Genomic DNA, 19068 nt, shown 5'->3' with positions numbered 1-19068 from the left:
GGAGGGGGAGAGCGAGGGGTGCGGAGCGGGGGTGGACGAACCGTGCCGGGCGGGGAAGAGGAGGGGTCCTGAGGCGAGGGGCTTTCCCCGCGCCTGACGGGCTCCATTCATCTGTGGCTGCCTCCTCCCGTTTTTTGGTCTCATCGGAAGGAGAAGCCGGAGATGAGCCTTACCCCGACCTGAGCTCCTTGCTCGTCCCGGAGCCCGGAGGGGACTACAGAGGAGCCGTCCTTGCGTTTCATGCTTCGTCAGCCCGACGGCATTTTGGCTTTGGTTCCGTCCTACCTGTTCGCGGACGGTGACGGGGAGAGTGGGCGCTGCCCCACCATGTCTCGTTACAGCCTCCATAATCTCCTGGACTGGATGTACGGGGGTGTGGACCCCAGTTTTGCTGGCAATGGAGGGCCGGAGTGCGCGGCCTTTCTCTCCGGGCAGCAGCGCGTTGTGGAGAGTTTGGTCTTCCTCAGCGTGGGCGTCGTGGAGATCCTTCTGTCCCTGTGGAAGCTCCGGCAGCTGCATTCCAGGGAGCTGGACGGTCATCTGCTGCAGCAGCCCCAGACCAAGCAGGAGAGCTTGGGGAAGAACGTGCTGCTGGTGGTGCTGTGCCTCATCTTCGGGCTGGAGGTGGGCTTCAAGTTTGCTACCAGGACTGTCATTTACCTCCTGAATCCCTGCCATGTGGTCACGATGATGCAGGTAAGGCTTGTGTGCCGTCACCAGGAAGTTTGCTTTGGTTTTATACTTGCAAAGCAGTTATTTTTCTCTGGTTTGTGGACCAAAGGTGCGTCGCAAAAGTACAAATGCTAAGAATCAGTATAAACATTTTCAAACCGATGTCGTTTTTAATCGCCTGAATTGAAATCTGTGACACAAGTCAAATGGAAAGGTAAAGTTTTAGCTATGGCTAACGTCCAAATCTGGGGTTGAAAATGCAAAAATACAAGGCTGTCTCACCACCTGCTTTCACCTAATCCTTGTTTCAAGAATAGAACATGCTGTTTCCACTGACAGTAGTGGTAAAATTTGCACAAATTTAATGAAAGTAGGATTATTGCTAAAGCATCTATGTAATTCACATGCAGCTTTTACAGTCAAATGACTTACAGGGGTGTGAATGTTTTTTGTGAAGGTGTTGAAAAAGACAAATTACTCCTTAATTTGTGCAAACAATGTTGGATTATCTTTCTAATTTTAGAAGCAGAATAGTAAGGAAACAAGTGTTACCCCTGTCTCATACATGGGGTGAACAAACGGATCTGGCTTAATACCTGTGGATAAGATGTGTGCTGTAGTGACTTGTGGCTTGGTTGTTGATGCATGATAATGTGCAATTTGTGTAGCTTCCAAACTAATGGAAACATTCAGAAACAGTTACTGAACTAAAGATTACAGGCTGTGTTTGTCAATAGTCCTGCACATGTACTTAACTGTCAGTTTTACTGAGCTTGATAAGGAGTGTGGGAGATGTCAAAAATATATTTTGTTTAATTTTGGTAATATTGGACACTCAGCAGTGGACAACTTATAGAATTGAAGCTCGAGAATTAATAGAAGAATGTCAAAAAGGCTTTCATAAAAGCTGCCATGGTAACTTCTGTCTGAGATCAGTAGCAGATGAAAACCAGGGCAATGGCATGCTTGGTCTCCCTTTGCAGAAGGCGAAGTGATCCCGGCTGTATCAGCTCAAGCCAGCTGTTAGTTTCACTCCTGGAGAGCGTTTCCTAACAGGAATGGAAACATCTTTGCTGCTTGTACCAGAGGTGTGAGGGAGATGGATATTATTTCAAGAGGGGAAAAACTAAGCCCTTACGGCAATATTCAAGACCTTTACAGCAATTAACTTACATTTCCAGCACTTAATTAGGAGGTTATGTAAATTCCTGAGCAGTGATGCAATGTCAGGTCGGTATTTTACACCAGAGGACACTTGCTTCCTGTGAAGTGGTGACAATTGCTGTGCAATCAATTAGGCAGTATTGGTAATGAAGGGGAAAGTGGGAGATATGCAAGAGCAGCAGAAATCATTAAAATAAAATAATACAGCCACATTCTGTTTCTTGGCAATATTCAATGTTTACTGGAAAATTTTCCTGTTAATTCTCTGGGAGGAAGGTGAGGATATGTTACCATTATGATTTGAAAATTTAGTTGTCTTGATATGGTATTATAATATGATGTTATCATAACTATTTAGTGAAAGCTAATGCCTGTATATAAATGGGGAAGCTAGTATTTTTTACCTCATTCCTTAATGCTCTCACCCTGGAAGGCAGAGTTATCCTCTGTAGTCAGGCATGGACAGTTCTTAATCTCTTTCAGACCAATTGTGAAGCGGTTTTAATAATTCTATGCTAATTACTCATTAGAAATGTTGTTCCAGCATTTGTGAAATTGAGGAGATGGGTATGTCAGCAAAATTCAGAAGTCACGCCTCTTCATAAAACAGATGTATTAGAAATAGGCTTGGGCTTAATGTAGGGAACGAAAATAGCTGCAAAACCAACAACTTTCAGCAGAGAAAACGGGTTAGATAGAAAGACGGTTGGTGACCGCCATCAGCAGAGAAGTAATCCATAGTAGCTGGAGTCTTGTAAGCTTTGTTTTTCTGAATTTGCTGAGGGCAACAGGTTGACAAGATAAAATACATGAAAATATAGTTTATCCTTCACTTCTGTTCTTACAGTAGTTTTTATGTAATCCTGGTGCTGTGCCTAAACATAAGGATGAACAAAGCAGGAGGTGAGGAGATGAAACATACTACAACAATCAAGATCACTTCAAAGGGAAGCCAACAGTAGCTGTTGGTAAATGTTTCTCCTTCCACTCAGTTTCTGGTTTCCTTTTCTTCATCTGAGACTATTTCACCTCAGAGCAACAAAGGCTCTGGGCTCCAAGCCAAAAATATTTGGGACTGGAAATTATCCTTCAGATTTTTTTCTGCCCTTTTTTTTTTTTTTTTTTTAAGTCTTGCTTTTAAAAGGCCTAAGACTGAAATTAAATTGCAAAATAAAAAGGGAATTAGATCTGCGGTGCATTTGGGCAGACAAAACTGCATAATATAATGGATGGAGAGTTCTGCACATGAGTCTGTTTTGATCAGCTGTCTAATTTCTGCATGTCATGGGAAATCAAATCTTTTTCAGAAGTGGGAAGAGCTGGTTTAGATGTGTCGTCCCAAAGATGAAGTGTGGATCAAATGAACATACTTAACTGCCTAAACAGTCCTCATGGTTCATCAGATGCAGGGAATTTGTTGCTGTCCTGCCACCTAGTTGAATTATCTAGAAACAGTACTACTCATTTCCAGCCCTAGTCTTGGGTTTGGCTTCTTGCATAGCTTTTGGAGGAAGAAGGGCAGTAATTGTTTTGTCACCACTGACGTTAAGTTCAGCGTCATTGAGAGATAAATACTTCAATCTTTAAACATTTATATATAAATATATTGAAACAAAGGTGAAACGGAAACTCCTGTGGTTTCTTTGTCAGCTCTCTGACAGGGATGGGGGTGGGTTTGTGCCGTACAATATTTACTTAGTGTATGGTGCAGTTGAGGGGGAAACCTATGAAGGAATTCATACCGAGCTCTTTCCTTACATAAAGAGTGGTCTTATGGGAAGCTATTTGAGTACCTCTAGTAAAAAAAAGAAACAGTCTATTTGTAGGACTGAGGATATGATTGGACCAAAGATACCCTATTATGCCAGGCTTACACAAGTATACTAACAGGGAAACTCTAAGTCCTCTAGGTTCCTGCAAACCTATTCGCCTTTGCATAGCAGCAAAAAATTCAGCATATGTTTAGGGGACCAGGTGTTATATTTTCAAGACAGTTATTCTGAGCATTTTAGGACCCATCAATACGTTATTGAAATTTAAGATGTGAAGGAATCAGCAGTAAGAGGATTCACACAGTAGCCAGCTATTTGGTTCAGTTTCATCCAGTGATCTCGATCTGATGTTTGTATAACAGAAATCAGTGCTAATTGCATCTGCAGTTCATTAACTACTAAATCTTGTGTTCATTATTTCCAGTTTTAGCTGCTTTAGAGACCTGGCTCCTTTCTGTCCTCTGCAAAAGAGGCTACTGTGTTTTTGGAAACAACGGGCTGCTTTCACTGTACATTCAGGAGGTGTGTGAGACACTTGTAGCAAGGTCAAGAATCCAGTCAGTGCTCGAAAAGCTTTCTGGTAGACAGAAAATTCATCACTTAAGTGGAAGATGTGCATAATCACAGATCATAAACATGTTGGATGATGAAGGATGCAGCTCAGATGCAGCTTGGTTTTTAGATCTGCGTAATACAGGTCTTTCTTTTTACAACTGCATATTAACTTGTGATACTTCCTCTTAGAGCTGATTGCAGGAGAGGAAATTCATCATAGTGTGTGGTGAAAAAGGGCAGATGAAGATCAGTTAAAGCCCTGAATGCACATTTATTTCGTGGTGGCAAACCTTGTTTCTTGAAAAAGACTACATTTTACTGCTAGAAAGATGATAGCAGCCCAAGGGGCATAGATAGCAGTGACAGGTCATGAGACAGATCATCAGTTCCTTCATGCTGGGTCTGGGGTGCTCCAGAAATATTACTTTGGCTTTCAAAAAAATCGTGGCTCTCTTGTATAGATTAATCTGCCCTTGGTTCCAATAACAGTCTTTTTTCTTAATTGTTGAAATTTATTTTGAAGCAATGATTTTGTTGTGTTTAAAAAAGACCTGTCAGCTGAAGTTTAGAGGCTTTAACTGATACTGTAATTAATGTAATAATTATTTATTAAGCTGAGGAAAAGCTTTTCTGTCATAATTTTAACACTTTATACATTTGTTTCACTACTGTGCTTATTTTTAGTAAATCCCAGCATATAGTAGAGATGTGCAGAAATACTAATAGAAGCAAGGCAAGGATTCTTATTCCGAAATAATAGTAATTTTTAATTTAGTATAAAAAGACTAGCAAATGTGTCTTAAGGCTGTGAGTAACAGTTTTCTTTGTTTGGAGAGATTACAGTTCAGCCACTTGAACTCAGAGAAGATTGGCCAGTCCATGCTTTATCTTGAGCAGAAAGGTGCATGTTTCGGTCAAGGTGGTAGGTAGGGATTAGGGTGGCATGTCCTTGCTGCCGATGAATGTTGTAGCTGAGGAACTGGAGTTTAAGGAAAGCTCTAGGTTAGACCTTTGGTTTGAAGTTGTTAGAATTTGGAAATACCTGCTCTGCTTGAGGCTAGAATGCATATCTTGGTGATTCTCTTTTTTATTCTGTATATTCTTAGGAGAAAAGAATATAAAAAGTGGGGAGTTGGCAAGAAGTAATCAATCTCTAAAAAGGAGTAGGAGTTGCATGATTGGAAATTCTAGATGAAAAGCTTAACTTACTCAAATATTTACACTGAGGGTTATTATTTAAAGGCCATTAGATGAATAATGAGGTAATCGGACAGTGGTTTGTTTTGATGAGGTCATCCTAGATTTAAAGCAAATAGTGATCAGTAAGTACAACATATGTAGTTTGAGCTACGTGTTACAGAGAGACAGGCCTTTTAAAGTTGTTATTAACTATTAATAATTGTTTTGGTGTACTGTCCAGTGTTGTAATGTATCACTGTTGGCTGGAATATATTTTTAGGATGGATTTTTTCAACCTATTTAGCACTTTCACACACTGTTCCATGTAGGTTGTTTTGCAAGCAGCTTAAACTGATGTTCCAGGCATAGTTGCCTGAGGCCTTTAGGGACCTGGGTGGAGTGGTGGGCTGAATCAAATAGCAGCAGTGACCATACTGGACACCTGATAAATTCTGGGATTGGGATGAGTTTCATATAATGATTTCCATTCTAAAATCCCCTGCTTTGTCGTCTCCCTTGTGCTGCTGTAAATGTTTACACTCCCTAGTCACAGATGATGGGTTTCACTGCAGTGGTTGTACATCAGCCACGTTCACTGGAGCAATTTGAACTGTGTTGATGTTCACCCAGAACAAGTTCTGTACCATGAATTTGAAACCTGTGAAGAGTGTAATAGGACTCATGTTTCTCGTGACACTTCCTCAGGGCTTTAGATAGATGGTGTAAGGGTTTATATTTATTCAGTGTCAAGTAATTAGTGTCAAGTGAATTTAATATTTTAATACTTTGGTAGTTAGTGAAATGCCAACTTAGATTACCAGGAATATGATGTTATATGCCTCAGGTTTTTATGGATTGTGTTACTGTTTTTATTTTTTTAGCAAAAAATACCAACCTGTAATAATAAAGCTATTGGACATTTATTATCTTGCTGTTTTTAAAGATTACACATTTTTGTTGTAAGATCCTATAAACTGAGGAATTGTGAGCTGTGACAAGAAAAAGGTATTGGTGACTTGAGGCAGAGTAGAGCAAGACTTACCTACAGTGCTTTTGCTTCCCTAGGAAACTGCTGTGAAACATTATGCTTGAGGAAAAAGTTACGCATGTGAATGTATATGAATATGCACATGGGCATCCTATTATGAACTCATGAAAGCTTCCACACTGTCACTGACAGATGTAAATGCAAGTTAATCTAAATTTGGTGCAAATTAAATTTTCTTAAGAAATTGGACTTTTTAATATTTTCTTTTCTTTTTTTTTAAATTCAGCCTTCTTTGTTGTTTTACCCCTAGGTAGTGTTTTATTGTCAGGTTTTGCTAGAGCATTAGTCTAGGAATGGGGAAGGAAGAAACCCACTTCTAGTGAAGGGCTGGTGTAGATAGTGATTAAAGAAAAAGGAAGAAAAACAACCTCAGTGACACTTTTGCTCTGAAATTCTGATTCCTGAGATGTGATAACAAATGCTGCTGCACACACAGAAGGACCTGAGTCTGAAGTTACTAGTTAATCCAGAAATATGAGAAGTCTAAAAATCTTTCACCTAAGATGGTAAAAGGGAAGAAGGTGAGTGTAGTAAACAAAGTCTGTGGAAGGGCAGACTAATCTAGAATGTCCCAATAAACATACATAATTTACAAGACATTAGACTGTAGAGGATGAAAATTGTTCAATTTGCTACACTTCTTTCATCCCTGGGTAAAACAGGCAGCTTCTTATGTTCCCAGTGTCTGGTTTATATTACACAGAAACTACTTTTACTGTGGTATTACTTAATGCTCTGCCAGCAATGTTGCTTTGAATCTTGAGGATTCTTAACACTAGATTAACAGTTCCACAGGACACATTAATTAATCCCTGAACCTGTCTGACAGCTGCAGTAAGGCAGCCGTGATTTTTATGCTAAAATACTAAATACATTCCAATTGCAGCTATTTAGCAATGAGAATGTAACATCTGAACTTGTCAAACTCCATCTAAATCTAACCTCTTGAAGTTTTCATTTTGAAATAGCGTCCTAAAACAATCCATTTATGACCTTGTCAAACTACAGTTAAGATTTATTTTTTTAAAACAAACTTGCCTTTTAGAAAGCAAACATTTTAAGTGATGTAGCTGTTCTGTGTTGAATTTATAGTTTATACGCAAACAGTGGACATCTAACGTACGCCTAAGTGCTGAATCAAAGCTGTATGGTGGAGTTTTAAACCATTAGTTCCTGATAAACGGTAGGGGATTGTTTTGAACTTACTTAAATTAAGAGCTAATTAACAAAGTCTACATCTTTTGAATTTCCAGCTGCTGGAATGTTCCTTGCCTTATGTTTTACCATTGTGGGGGAAAATGGATGGTTTTCACATGTACAGTAAAATGACCTTACCCTCACAACTGCTGCTTAGCCTTTTAAACATCTCTTAATCTCTTCAGCTCTGGAGGGTACTTTGATACTCCTAAAACAGAGTGAGAATTTTTATTCCAGCGCAGATAGACCAAAGCCTTTCTCTTCCCTCCCCTCCTCCTTTTTATTTCTTATTTTTTTTTTAAAATCTATTCCGATTTTGGTTGAATCCAGTTTTCGTTTCACACTGCTCTGAATACTGCAAGTAGAAATTTAAATCTAACCTCCTGAAGTTTTCATTTTGAAATAGTGTACTAATCCATTTATGACCTGGTTAAGGGATCGTGACTGGAATGTTGAAAAGAGAGATATGCTTCCAGCCTGCTGCAGCACGACACTAAATCAAACAGGCGGCTCAGGGACAAACTGCTGTTTTGAAAGGTAAATGAAATCTGTGCTGCATGTGAGATGCAGTGGTTCTACTTGTAGCATGCTTAGCTGTCTTCTGCCAGAAAAAACTACTCAGACATCTGTAAGCGTTCCCATTGATACCAAAAGTGCTGCTTGTGTGGTGTTTAATCTGGAACGGTTAGTTGTGTGACTTGTTCCTTTCTTCCCCACTACCTTTTGAATTGTCTTCTTTTGTCTTTTTAGTTTGTTTCTGATCAAACAAGGTGATCTTTGTGTTGTGCATGTTTCTGTGTCAGCAGGACTAAGACTGGCAGAAGAAAAGCCTTTTATGACAGGTTTTGGCTGCACTCTGCCTGAGTGTACTAACTGAATAATAGTGTCATTAAAATACTTCTGAAGGGAGCTCTTAGGTGTAATGTTTTGTAGAGGTTCGGATTTTTTTCGAATCAGAAAAGCCCCGGAGATCCAGCTAAATCATAGGATTAAAAAAAAAATAAATAAAAAAATCAGTGAGCTCTTCCTTTTCAGAGTGCTCATGGAGTGAGGTCAGGCAAGCAGGACCTGCCTTTCATAAACCCATGCTGGCTGAGCCTGATCACCTGCTTGTCCTGTGTGTGCCGTGGATGGCACTCAAAATGATCTGCTCCATAATGTTCCCCGGCACTGAGGTCAGACTGACAGGTCTGTAGTTCCCCAGATCCTTCTTCCGACACTTATTGTAGATGGGTGTGACATTTGCTAGCTTGCAGTCAATCGGGACCTCTCCGGTTAGCCAGCACTGCTGGTAGCTGATGGAAAGTGGTTGGTGAGCACTTCTGCCAGCTCACTTGCTACCCTTGAGCAGATCCCATCCAGTCCCACAGACATGTGGGTGTCTAAGTGGCGTAGCAAGGCGCTGACCATTTCCCCTTGGATTGTAGGGGCTTCATGCTGCTCCCCATCTTCCATCTCATTAGCTGTGCCAGGAAGGTTTCTTCCACACACTTCAGGAACCTCCTGGACTGCTTCCTCTGCTGGATTGTATTTCCAGCAGACATCTGGTGAGTTGAAGCCCCCGGCGAGAACCATGGGCTAGCGATTGTGAAGCTTCTGCCAGCCGCTTATAGAATATTTTGGCTGCCTCTTCATCCTGGTTGGGTGGTCTGTAACAGACTCCCACCATGATATCTGCCTTTTTGGCCTTCCCCCTGATTCTAAGCCATAAACGCTCGACACTATTGTTGCCATCATCAAGCTCTAGACAATTAACACGCTCCCTAACATACAGGGCTACCCCCCTTCCTTCCTCGCCTGTCCCTTCTGAAGAGCTTACAGCCATCCAGGCTTAGATAGCTGAAGAGACACTTCAGTTCAGAGACAGTAGTGCTGTTACGCCCTTCAGTCGCATCCTTTTGCGAGCAAAAGATTGTGCATATCTTTTGAGACTAGCTCTTGGGATTTTTACTAGTCCTGATGTTTGAAATGTTGATTATTAAAACTAGTGGTGGAATGTGGCATGCTTACATGTCAAAGAAACTAGGAAATATTAGAAAAATGAGAACATTTGCAGCTGGTATTACTTTATGACAATGGTCTCAAACCTTTTTGGAACCATAATATAAATATATACATCCTTGCCAGTATCTGAGAATTTTCCTAGACAGAACTCCAGCATGTGCCACAGCCTCTCATTTTAGGTATTTAATCAACTATTTTTAGGATCTCTGTTTTAGGCAAGTCATGTCTCATGATGCCAGGCTGGGTAAAATGCTTGCAGACATTCCAGTGTAGTAGATTTTAGCTACCATAGGTACTAATTCACTAATATATTTGGGACTGTATGTTGAAGTTTGAGTTTCTCGGTATCTGAGTATGTTGGGGTTGTAATATGTCAGATTTAGTAAAGCCTGCTCACTTTTCTTACCATTTTCAATCTAGCAATGCAGTTAAAAGGAAAATAGGAAATCAGATATGTTTGATGGTTTGTGTTCTTTACTTTTTTCTACCTTTTGATACTGATGCCCTTGCCGATCGCTGAAGTCTAGATGTGCAAACTGTAAAAGAGGTGGTTTGAATAAAATTCTTTCCATATGAACTCAAAAAATCAAATAATGGAAACCTCTAATACCTCCAAATTGATGTGATAATTGCAGCACATGTAATGCTTGAAGTGCAGGAAGTGAAAATACTCTTAGGGGTTAACACAGTGCATAGAGGTTGGGAAATTGGGTTGTGTTAAAGAGGGGTCACGTTGAAGGTAACGTAGTCCTTTTTGGTTTCATGATGTTACAATCTTTAGTGGATTTTGGGGTGTTTGTTTCGTTACTGGATTTTTTTCACACTGCTGAAATTTGGGTACCTATTCTTGTCATATTTTGACACTCGGCAACACAGATGTAGTAAAACAACCAAACTTGCTGTACAGTACCAGGTAATTTGTTGATGTTTAGTCTACTGGTGGAAAAATACCATCCTTCTGCCTTCCAGTCTGTCCCAGACCCGTGGCTACATTTGGAACTTTCTCCTCTTCGTGCCTGGTTAGAAGAAGGGAATGTGGAAGTGGCGGATTTGCAGCCCCGTGCTGGGTTAGTTTGGAGCAACCCTGAGTTCAGTCTCTAAGATCTTGTCGCAGTAAAGGAATAGTTAAGCAATCCTGTACGTTATGGTTTCCAAACCGTAACAGCCCTGCTGATCCATCATGTGTTGCGGTGTGACCTTTGTATTTGGGCTTCTGCAGGGGAGTGCTGGCCATGCAGTTCTTCATGCCAGAAATATTTCCCATGGGGATGGACAGTGATATTTATGGGTTTGCAGGGCAGTTACAAAGTAGAATAACAGGATTTCTGACCTGTTTTCATCTGGGTCCTCGAGGTTGAAGTGGACTTCAGTTTGCTGATTGACCAGTGTGACAAGTTTCTTTGCAGCTTATTGCCAACGAACAACTGCCGGATCTTCTGGTCCTGTGCTGGTGAAAAAAGACTCCTGACATCCTGACCCACAGTATTGTCCCCACCTAGGACTTGTTTTTCCATATATTTCCCCAAGGCCACTCATGATTTTGTACCCTCTCTGTCTGCCAATCTCCTTAGCCTATAGCCTTCTACAGACTGAAGAGTTTTAATGTGTTAAATCAGTCCAGGTATGGAAGATGTTCTGTACTTTCTGATCAAATTCTCGTTGACCTCTGTAACCCTTTTCTTAATCTGCTTTTTTTGAGAGAGAGAGGGGTTAAAGGGGAAAGGAATGATCAGAACTATGCTCTGAATTCAGCCTATCATACAGTGCTTATTTTATAGATTATTTTTCTCTCCCCAATAGTTACTTTTGTACACTTTGGATATCATGTTAGTTCTTTTGCCCTCCTTTTCGTTTGTAACATGAAAATGTGACAGGTAACAGATCTGACAGAATAAGGAGGGACATTAACATTGTTTCTTCTAAACTGAAAGTTTAGTTGTTCTGCCCTGAACAAGGAGCAGCCTACTTCAGTCTGCTTTAAAATCCACGCTGCCCTGTTCAGACGAGAACTCTGCCACGTGCCAGCGAAGGGGGTTAACGTCTGTGCTAGCCCCAGTGCCCAAGTTCCAGCAGGAAAACAGAGGCTGGGAACTCTTCACAGCTGAGCTGCTAATGTAGTATGACATTGTTTGGTTTGTGAAACGTAGCAGTTTCCTCCTGCAAGGCAAAAGGTTCCATTTCCAGTATGACAGTGAAATGTAATATGATTATGGGATAAGTATGTGAACGCTTGTGAGCTGCTCTGCTGTGAACTAGGTATTTTCAGGCTGCTAATTACTCTGAGCTGAATGATGACACAACGTTTGAATCTACTCAGTGATACGGTTCAAAAGTCAGATCCTAGTGTCTTGTAAAACATCCCTTTTAAGACGCTGAGGTTTATTTATCATGGAAAGCATATACATATTTACAGAGAAAGGGCTTGATATTAAACTGCTAAAGCTGAAACACTTGAAGATCTCTTCCATTATCCTAAAGTTTTAACATAAACATTCTAGTTATGATTTCTCTGGTGTCAGAAAAAATGGAAGTCAGACTTATTTTCTGAAAGATCCCTTGTAACAGAGAGACTTGAATGTTTAAAAATTTTAAATATTTATTTTTCCCTCATCTGTTCCTGAAACTGTTTCTTGCAGTAGAGTTGATGTAAAAACAAGCAGCTGTGAATCTTGTTCTCTTCTATGCCTGTCTCCATGGTAATGAAGTATTTTAGATTGGTATGTTCATCTCAGTCTTTGTAAGAACTCCATCCTTTTTTTAACGCTAGCTATTTTTTGTCTTCAGTGTTGAGATTCAGACAGCATACAGACTTGTAGTGTGGTTTTTGCTCTACCATGTGGTAGTTGGAGCAATCTGCAACATGTCAGAAAAAGAAATGATTGGTGTGATTAAGACATATCACAGGCTTGCTTATTTTGTGCATACGGAGAAAAAGGTCAATCTGTGTGGGTTTTGGTTTTTTTTTTTTTTAAGAGGTAGGAAATAAAAAGAATAACAATCTATATTGGAAGAGCAGAGTTTAATTGCCGCCTCTTTCTTGCTGTGCCTTTATTAGAGTTCTGTATGACTGAAGAACAGTTTGTGTGTGTGCATGTTCTAAACTGTTCTTGAGGCTGACTTGAATTAAAGTTACAAGTAAGTGGATCGGAGAAATAAATGGCTGTATATTAAGAACTTGCACTGGAAATAAAATACGTGGAATTTGTAGGTTTGTTTGTATGGTACTGACAGCAAGCCCCTTTTGTATGCGAGGGCTCAGCAGTGTGATCCAGGCTTCAACATTTCTACTGTTCCTGCAGCAAGTACATGTTCTGGTAGTAATTAATTCAAATATACATCAAAGGCCTTTTCCCAGCCCTGCAACACTTCAAAGAAACGCGTTTGGTAAATTGTCTCATCTGACGTGTCCACAAAGCAGACATATTGTCCAAATGGTCTCACTTGAAGTGATTTAATGGTAATGTGTTTTGTAGGTTGACAGAGAAACAATCTATTGGGGATTGAACTGGGAAGGAAAAGATACAGAAAATGGACTCCAAAAGAGATCATATAATTAATTTAAATTTGTTTCTAACATTTCAGATTTTTCTCCTTGCCTGTCCTCCGTGTCGGATTGCAATGATTCTCTTCAGGTAATGTCTCTATCCTTACTATATTTTTGTCTACTTGCATAATGTCTCTTAGAAGTTAATCACAGCTTAAGTCAAAATATTAATATATATATATCCAGTTGGAAAGGTGTGTTGGTTGGATTGAGAAATGACACCTTGGAAAGGGTCAGGGCTTAAATTGTGAGTGCTGAGCCATATACCCATGGCTCTTTCGTACTGGTGGTTTTGGCCTCGCTTAGCAGCGTGAATTAGCTCCATAACAGTGGAGAAAGCAGGCACCTTTCTACAGATGAACGTATGGGCTTGCGTAATTTGTGTGATGTACCTTGTACCTTTGTATTATCCTCACTAATAATTAGTGACTGGTCTTCATTGAGGGCCATATGTACTGTGTGGGTCTAGTTTTGAAATTGTTGATGGAAGTTAAATAGTGAAAGCAAATTACTGCTGACGGGTATTTCTGAAGTCCACACAATCTTTTCTAACATGCTGCATATTCTTACTGATTTAGGAACTACAGGAGTTTCTAACGTGCAGGAAGCTCTAATGGGTTACTGCAGTAGAGTCCAATAAGCAGCTAATACATGCTGTTTCATTTTGACAAATCTAATTCTTCTTTTATTTATGGGACTTATTCCAAATTTGTGAAGTTTTACTTTGAAGTTGTGTATTTATAGTTAGATAGCAGTAAAAACCTTTATCAAACATGCTATTTTAAGCTCTGAAAGACAAATGAACAGCAAAACTCCCCCTGTTGAGCAGCTTGCATCATGAACACGATTAACACAAGCAGGCTGTCCAGGCTTTCTAGGAATCCAAGGTCATTACAGAAAGCAGTCCTACCTCAGGAAATAATGGAGTGTGTTTTTAAAGAGACGTTATTGCATTTAGCAATGGCTTTATTCAAATTCAAGACAAAAGAATTTTCCTAAATCTCTTGCTGCCTTTTATTGAAGACATACTACATAATATGTATGAAAACGTTGCATTTTATTTCCATCTGTGAAAGTAATACCACATCTTTTCTAAGGTTGCAGATGCATATGCTGAATGGGGCCCTCTTGGCATTGCTCTTTCCTGTTGTTAATACACGCCTGGTGAGTGCACTGTACTTTTCCTCCTTGTTTTTGTTTGTTTCTAAAAGATTTTCTTTGGAAAGATGTTAGACCTTTGCTTTGTTTGACTTCTTAAAAATTCATTTTACCAGACTGTAGATTCCTGCTACAGGTCACTACTCTGGAGTCAAAATACCCATCTTTTTTGTGTTTATAAACCAAGGTGGGCAGTTAACACTGCTGTGTTCTAAGTGTAGAAAAAAAACCTACTGACTGTGTCAATTCCATCCTGGCCTTTAAATGGAGGGAAATTGTGATGGCTTTGAAAGAGGCCTTCCTAGGTTAGCATTGTGGCCTGTGGCCAGAATTCAGTTTCAGGTTTTTCAGACTATACGTAAATGCAAGATTCCTCAGGCTTGGAAAATACCAAATGATGGTGGTGGTGGCAGTCAGCCCCTCTCCCCCAAGGTCAGGCACAGCAGGTTTCTTTTTTCCATCCAAGTTTTCAAATCTGCTATAAAACTCCCGTCTCCTGGATGAAAGATTAGCCTGTTGGTGTCCCTTGTAAGAGTCTTAAACCTATTGAGAGTTAATGGTAAGAACAGTCATCGTGAGTCTGAGCTGTGTGAAGCATTTCTAAGGATTCTTTTTAAGAGCTGTTGTGCAGGCAGATGGAGGGTGTCTGTGTATATGCACACATGGCTGTTCATTTTTTGTCATTTGTCTTATTTGCAAAAATCTCTTGTTGCTGTTATTTAAATACCTGTTTTAAGGTAGCATTTGCTTAAATTTATCTGCTTACATGTTTATGGTGTCTGGATAAAGTACTCATAGCTATATCCATACAGCATGTGAATTAATGATGTTATTAACGAAGTTGTTGTGGACTTGAGACTCCATTACAAATCTCATTAGTAGCTGTCCATTTGCAAATCTTGACTGTCCTTATGTTAAGTATAAAAATGTGCATCGGTATTGAACTTGATGGGTGATCTCTATGCTGTCTTGATTGGCCACACCGGTAGCTAGGAGACCAGAGAGCTGACAGTTTTATTGTCAGCTTGTAAATGGTTTCTTTTTTCCCCTCTTCATAAGATTTTGCACTGAGACACAGTGTGGTTACCAGAGAGAATACAGGCTTTGACATGTTAAAAATAATCTTCCATAAAGCATGACACACACATGCACAGGAGGTTGGATCACATCGTTCAGATTTCGGTGGATTTAGTAGTATAATAACCCTAGAGTTCTTTCAAGATCTACGTTGCCCTTCCTAATCTGGTAGTTACATACATTCTTTACTGTAACAGCTTATGTGCAGTTTGCAATTATGTTTTAATAACACTTGCTATTGCTGAAGGGGCATCAAATGAATAAAACAATTGGGTTTTTTTCTGATAAGGAGAACGGTTTACACTTTGTATTTCAAACTATCTAGTTTTTAGGTAAATATAAACTTTAGCATAGCAAAATTATTTTTCTGGGTAACCTTTTAAGGATAAAATGTTGAAATATTTAATAAATCATTAGCTTGTATTTTCTCTGCCATTATTGTAGATCTTGTTTATATTAGGGTAGTGGTGATTAAATAGGAAAAATACAGACTACTTATCTAAAATTCTCTCCTTAATGAGGGATAGAGGAGCCAAAGAATAATATCCAAGAGCAAATATTTTTGGAATAAATACAGCTTAGGATATTTTTGGCCTAACAACTGCTTGCTAGGCTGTTCTCTTTTCAGTGTTTCTTCTGGCACGAGATAATGTGGGTGATGTTTGATAGCACTGCTGCTTTGACCCAGATTCTCTGGTGGTAGACACACATTCTGCTCTGCAGCTGTTATTGTAGTTGTGTACATTGACATTGTCCTGAAAACAGTGTCTCTTAAAACTTAGGAAGTTCAAAAAACCACAATGGTTTTGTCCATGCTCTCTGCTCTCGTTTGTAGTATCTAAGTGAAAAACCTTTCAGTCAAGAAGTGTTGTGTCTTTATGCCTCAACTTTTTAATTTCAGTTTTATGATATTCTAACATATACATTCTAGTGTGTACACATTTCAAACAAAAATTTTGTATACTTAGCTATACCTGTAAAGAGTTGTACTATATAGTGCGTGGCACAAAGAGCCTGAAAGATTGGGCACCTAACCCTACTATGAATTCAGAAGTGAGGAGGGAGATGTTGTGTGGGGCAGAGAGGGATGTGAGGTCAGTGGGAGCTGGAAAGCAGGAGTCTGTTGCCTCCTGTCATGTGAGAAGTGTACCACATGGTTGTATTGCCAGCAGCACTGAAATCACTGAAATGCCTTGGTGGTACCATTCGTAGTGTAAAATGGGATTTGTCCTGTGAGTTATTTGATATACAGCTGAATGTTGTCTTGTGGGTGGTTTTCATTGTCTTCAGCTGACATTCTCCTAAATCTCTCTCTCCCAAGTGGATTGCCTGTTAGTTTTCTTACAGGCAGCGGGTGGTTACTGTTGAGCTGTAGTCTCTTTGTGGAGAAGCCTGCTAATTTAGCAAGTTCAGCGGTAGGCATGGATATGCTAGCTAGCAGCTTCTGTATCATTACTGAGGTGAAAGCAGGAAGTTTCTATCTTCTTTTGTTTTAACCTTTCAGTGAAACTGAACTCATCAAAAATCTTGTTGGACTGTAATGGGCACCTGGGACAGTGTTCCAAAAAAATGTAGCCTGAAAGATGACATGAGTCTATTCTGTCCTTTCTAAGAAAGTATTTTCCTGGCTTGGGCATGCTGTTGAGGTGCCAACAATTAATGGTCTTGAGCAAGAGATGCACCCACTTGTATTTATTTGGCAACTAAATCTTCCAGTTATTTGCTGCATTATTTATGATGTGCTTGATGGAGGTGAATTTTGCACATTGGATTAGTCACTGGATAAAGACAAAACAGTTTTTGATTCTTATTCAGTTAATGGTTTTGTGAGTTCTTATTACCCCTTCAGAAATAAGGGGTATTTTAATTTTCTCTCATAATTTCATTCCTTTCTTATGGTGCAAATCATTCTTGTTCAGCATTAACAATGCCCATGGAAAATAGGGTCATCTTTTATGACCCTTAAGTAAATAGAGAAGAAGACGCTATGGGATTCGGATTGTGTGGGATCCTAGAAAGGTGTAAGAGGATATACAGGAATAGAGATTTCTTTTTACTCTGTATTTATATTACATGGAATACAGTGTGGGTCCTGATAACCTAGCTATGCGAATAAATTTATTTAGCTGCCACAAAGGCTCCAAGTGTTTGGGAAGTAACTGGTTTTGTTTGAACTTTCATATTGCATTAATCAAATTTTAAAGGAAACTCTTTCCACTGGTTTAAAAGTGGGTTTTTTTGCAAGCTGATGTCCTGAAAATGCAGCTGATATAGTGCAGTTTTAATGTTTCCAGAAGCTGCTCTATTCTATTATTAGAACTATTTGGCTTGAGAGGTACACATTCTAAATCTGTTTTAGGAACAGAATCCTAGTCTGTGCAGTACTTACAGCGCACTCTGTGTAGCTCCTCTGATCTTCGCTTGCTGCATTTTGGTTGGGTGTTAGGGTAACACTTCACTGTACTAATGGTTTGCCTAAAATCCCTGTTCCTACACAGCAAAATGGAATAGGGTACGGTAGCACATTATGCCATATCTAAACTGGCTTAATCTAACTGGCATGAAGAAAAATAATGGAACAGTTGCACACTGGGGGCTGTTGAGAGATTGTGCTTTGGTTGCTGGTAGCTGCTAAAGCCAAGGATTCTGCACCTTTTAGCAGTTAGCAATGCTGTGCCCATGAAAATGGTATGGGTGTGTAAGAGGAGTCTGCAATCACACTTTTATTCGGTAGTGTGAATCTACCTCCTGCTGGTGGTGGTAGGTAATCCTAGTATTATCTCTAGAGGAACTACAAAATCACTATTTCTGAAATTGTAATATATACCTCATAATTCCTGGTTTTAGACTCAACTCCACAAATGCCTGATTGTGTCCATTGCATCATTAATGTGAGCTGGTTTGTATCATCTAATTGAGTGACCAAAAGACAGTGGTGCCTTTTTATGAGACACAATAAACATCAAATATAGTGCTAGTCAAATACTCAAACCACTGATAAATTCCAAACAAATGCATTCAGTTGAGATCAGCAGTGCACCAAACAATGCCTTTGCCTCATTTTCTCGGTGAGCATCATCCTCTGTAGTGACACATGGAGTGCCGTGGTTTCCCCCAGCCGGCAACTCAGCCCCACACAGCCGCTCGCTCACTCCCCCCGTGGGATGTGGGAGAGAATCGGAAGGGTAAAAGTGAGAAAAGGAGGGTTGAGATGAAGACAGTTCAGTAGGTAAAGCTAACCTGCGTTTGGTAGGAGGTGCAAATTCTGATTCTTTCCCTCTGTATATATGCCCCACCCTGACCAGGATTAATTGAAAATGAGAACTAGATAAAATTCCTCAATAAAACTGATGAATTAGTGATATTTTAAGGGAATGATAATTCTGTGCACTGACTGGATTGTGTAGAACATCTGGGTGGGTAGATACTGGTTGAGACACCTACTTGAGGCAGAGATTGTTTATTGCGACTCATCAATATGCGTATGTATCAATTACAGACAAGTGGGTGTATGGCAGGAAATCTGAATGAAACACCTTGCCCCTAAAATATAACGAAAAGGAATTGTTGCCAACAAAAACTGGGGATGCTGCTTTAGACCAACCATCATGCGATGGGTGACAGCCCTGCTACTCCTTTGTCTCAGGGGGCTTTGCTGTTGCCATTAATGCCAATATTAGCATAGATTTTTTTTTTTT

The 19068-nt window shown here is 39.8% G+C and overlaps 1 protein-coding gene across 1 annotated transcript in view; it reads left to right on the top strand.

The window, feature by feature from the left end:
• The first annotated feature begins 240 nt into the window (after positions 1-240).
• The window catches only part of TMEM164 (transmembrane protein 164), a 29735-nt gene continuing 10907 nt past the window's right edge, over positions 241-19068 (top strand). The window contains exons 1-3 of the mRNA XM_010158792.1: positions 241-696; positions 13174-13223; positions 14233-14299. Coding sequence (XP_010157094.1) covers positions 241-696; positions 13174-13223; positions 14233-14299 — 573 coding nt within the window. The remainder of the gene's footprint in view (positions 697-13173; positions 13224-14232; positions 14300-19068) is intronic.

This window comes from Eurypyga helias, unplaced genomic scaffold (assembly GCF_000690775.1).
Source record: "Eurypyga helias isolate BGI_N326 unplaced genomic scaffold, ASM69077v1 scaffold10539, whole genome shotgun sequence".
Taxonomy (NCBI): domain Eukaryota; kingdom Metazoa; phylum Chordata; class Aves; order Eurypygiformes; family Eurypygidae; genus Eurypyga; species Eurypyga helias.
The sequence above is the reverse complement of the archived record's forward strand: the minus strand, read 5'-3'. Positions and strand labels throughout refer to the sequence as shown.